The sequence below is a fragment of the Teleopsis dalmanni genome, chromosome X (genome assembly GCF_002237135.1).
Source record: "Teleopsis dalmanni isolate 2A chromosome X, ASM223713v2, whole genome shotgun sequence".
Lineage (NCBI taxonomy): Eukaryota > Metazoa > Arthropoda > Insecta > Diptera > Diopsidae > Teleopsis > Teleopsis dalmanni.
In genome coordinates, this window is record NC_051848.1 from 79,345,547 (window position 1) to 79,348,208 (window position 2,662).

General features: G+C 31.7%; 1 protein-coding gene across 1 annotated transcript in view; it reads right to left on the minus strand.

The window, feature by feature from the left end:
- Positions 1-2,161: 2,161 nt before the first annotated feature.
- Positions 2,162-2,662, minus strand: part of LOC119688598 (DNA-directed RNA polymerase II subunit RPB7-like) — a 1,035-nt gene continuing 534 nt past the window's right edge. The window contains exon 3 of the mRNA XM_038103271.1: positions 2,162-2,176. Coding sequence (XP_037959199.1) covers positions 2,162-2,176 — 15 coding nt within the window. The remainder of the gene's footprint in view (positions 2,177-2,662) is intronic.

Here is a 2,662-nt window from a genome sequence, read left to right on the forward strand (position 1 = left end):
TTGCAGTGGGAAAATGCCGTTCCTGCATTTTCCTGTGGCTTTCTCACAAAAACTTGCAATAGTAATAATTGTAATTATTTTACATGTATAATTTATTATTACCCACAGTGAAATTGGTTTCTCTTCTTCGAATCTGCAATCGAAAATATCAGCGACTTGTTCATGCAGTATCAGTTCCAACTAACTCAGTTCGCTCATATGAATGATGGATTTCTTTACTAAATGTTATAGATAGTGTATGTAGTAGAATAAAGCATTCAAAAATGTTCCTCTAAGTCTGTATAGAGCAAAATTGTAACATATAAGCTATGCAACATTCTATAGTCAGTAAACCCAAACGTAGCCTTATCCATCTGAACCAGTAATGGAGTGCAGTGCGTATGTCCAATGCAGTTCAGGTATCGGTTCTTGTAAGCTTGTTAACTATTCAGAGCTTTGATCAAAAAGTGATAAAAAACGATATAAAAAAGACGAAATTCACAAAACAATTTCCTCATTATTAACCTCATTTTCTATTTAAAATCGTTTCATTGTTATATGATAAAAATCATCTTTAATTAGTAAAGAAAAATTCTATATAAAATCCGCTAAGTCTTGCTTATCTAATTTTTACTTATCTAATTACACGTCAAGTACGATTTTGGGTGAATTGACTAATGAATGCTGACACTTAGCTTCAAAATTTAGCAGGGTACGAGTTCAACTCTTGGTATTTGCAATCTTAAAAAAAGTTTACAAATAATTAATTACAAGAAATAATTCCAAGACCACTGATGATGGGTATTTGGCAATACTCAAAACAGATGTTGACCATACAGCCAAAAATTCAATCAATTATAATAATATAAAAATAATTTTTGTTGTTGTAGTTCACTACTTTTCGAAGTCTCTCTACTGAATATACTGGTTTCTTTTAAATAAATAATCACTTCCATCACACACTGACGTTAAATTACAACTTATATTGAAATTGAACTAAATTCAATAAATAAAATGGCCTTTGGCGATTATACTATATTTTAGCGCTAGGTTACAATTGTTTTCCACAAGGTCACGAATACATTGAAGATGTCAAAAAATCCGCATGCCCTAACAAGTCCATTAGTGGAAAAAAGTGAAAAGAAATAAATAGATCGTGTATTCCATTGTTGAGGTAATCGCCGTTCAAAAAGCTTGTGTAAAATAGATTCTTACCATACTATCTGCATTCTTCAGTTATGGAGAATTCCGAACTAAAAACATACAGAAACGATTAAGATTTTTAAGATAAAAGTGCATTTTCATCTCCTTCTATTTGATCATATTTGATATGGTTGATTGTGGACAGTTGAAAGTCCGACAATAAAACCAAAGAAACAAATCAGATGATTAGTGCTGTGGAAATGTTGTTTGAGTGCTTGTCGTTATCAGTGGTTAAATTTTCCAAGATCAAGTCTTAATAGCAAAGTTCTGCTTTCAATAGTTGCGCCAATATAGTTTCATGCTTTCTAGTGATTAAGATGATTGTTCATTTTGTTCGAATTTTTTGGATTAGCATTTAACCAAAAATTTAATTATGTTTGTTAGGCATTTTTGCCTAGGCTTATGATACGACAATCCTTCCATCTACCACTATCCATCATTAAGCCCAATATAAAGCAACTACGAAATAACACTTTTTATAAGAACAACAGAAGAGTTTTTCGCAATAGTTTTCTCAAAAAAAGGGTATTAGTAGTCCCTTAGTACTCAGATTTACTCCAGACTCGTTTCAGGCCAACAGAATGAAACATAAAACGCCAAAAGAACCATGTTTAAAAAGCTGTATGTACACCAGAAAATGTAGATATTCGGTCGATATCAATTTGAAACCCATATTTCTTACATTCCGGTTGTTAAGTGAAGTGTCTAAGTGAAATGTCTAAGTGAAGTGGCCAAAAATTTTGGCTAGTAAAGAAAAAAGTATTACCAATGCAATAAGCGAACTATTGTGAACCTTCATTGGAAATTTCAAAGAATTTCTCAAAGCTTGTAAACAACAATTCAAACAAAATTAAAATGTTTCACAAATTTTAAAATTGTGAAAATTAAATATTTTAAAAATATGCAAAATTGCGAAAAATATATATTCGCAATTTTCCGGCAACAAAATTATATAAATTATTTGAAGATAATGGTTTTTTTATCCATCAAGTGACTGTTATTATATTTCAAGATTAAATGGAGAATATACTATTGATAGTCAATACGCTGTGACTGATATTAGCCAATCGCGTAACAGTTCCTCTATGATAAAGTAACTGCAACATTTTGATTTCTAGTATTAATGTTTGTTTCGTCACATCCAGCTTAATTTTTACCAGGGCATCGAACCGGAACCGAAGCGAAAACCGGAACTGGTTTTTTACACCAGCAATCTGGCCCATTTTCAAGAACCACATCGTCTAGGTATATAAAAAATAACTTTTATCATTTAACAAAACCTATTTACCTGAAATTTCTTTTATTTATTTCTAATCACAGTTCTATAGTTATAGTCAGGAAACGAGAGACTAATGATGGCTTTTTCCGATGCTACATGGCCAGGAAGGGCTGGATTACTGTAAAGGTGTAGCGCTTTCGGACAATGTCGAAAATACATGTTATGTAGCGTGTCACATCAGTATTGTCAGTTTCGTATTTT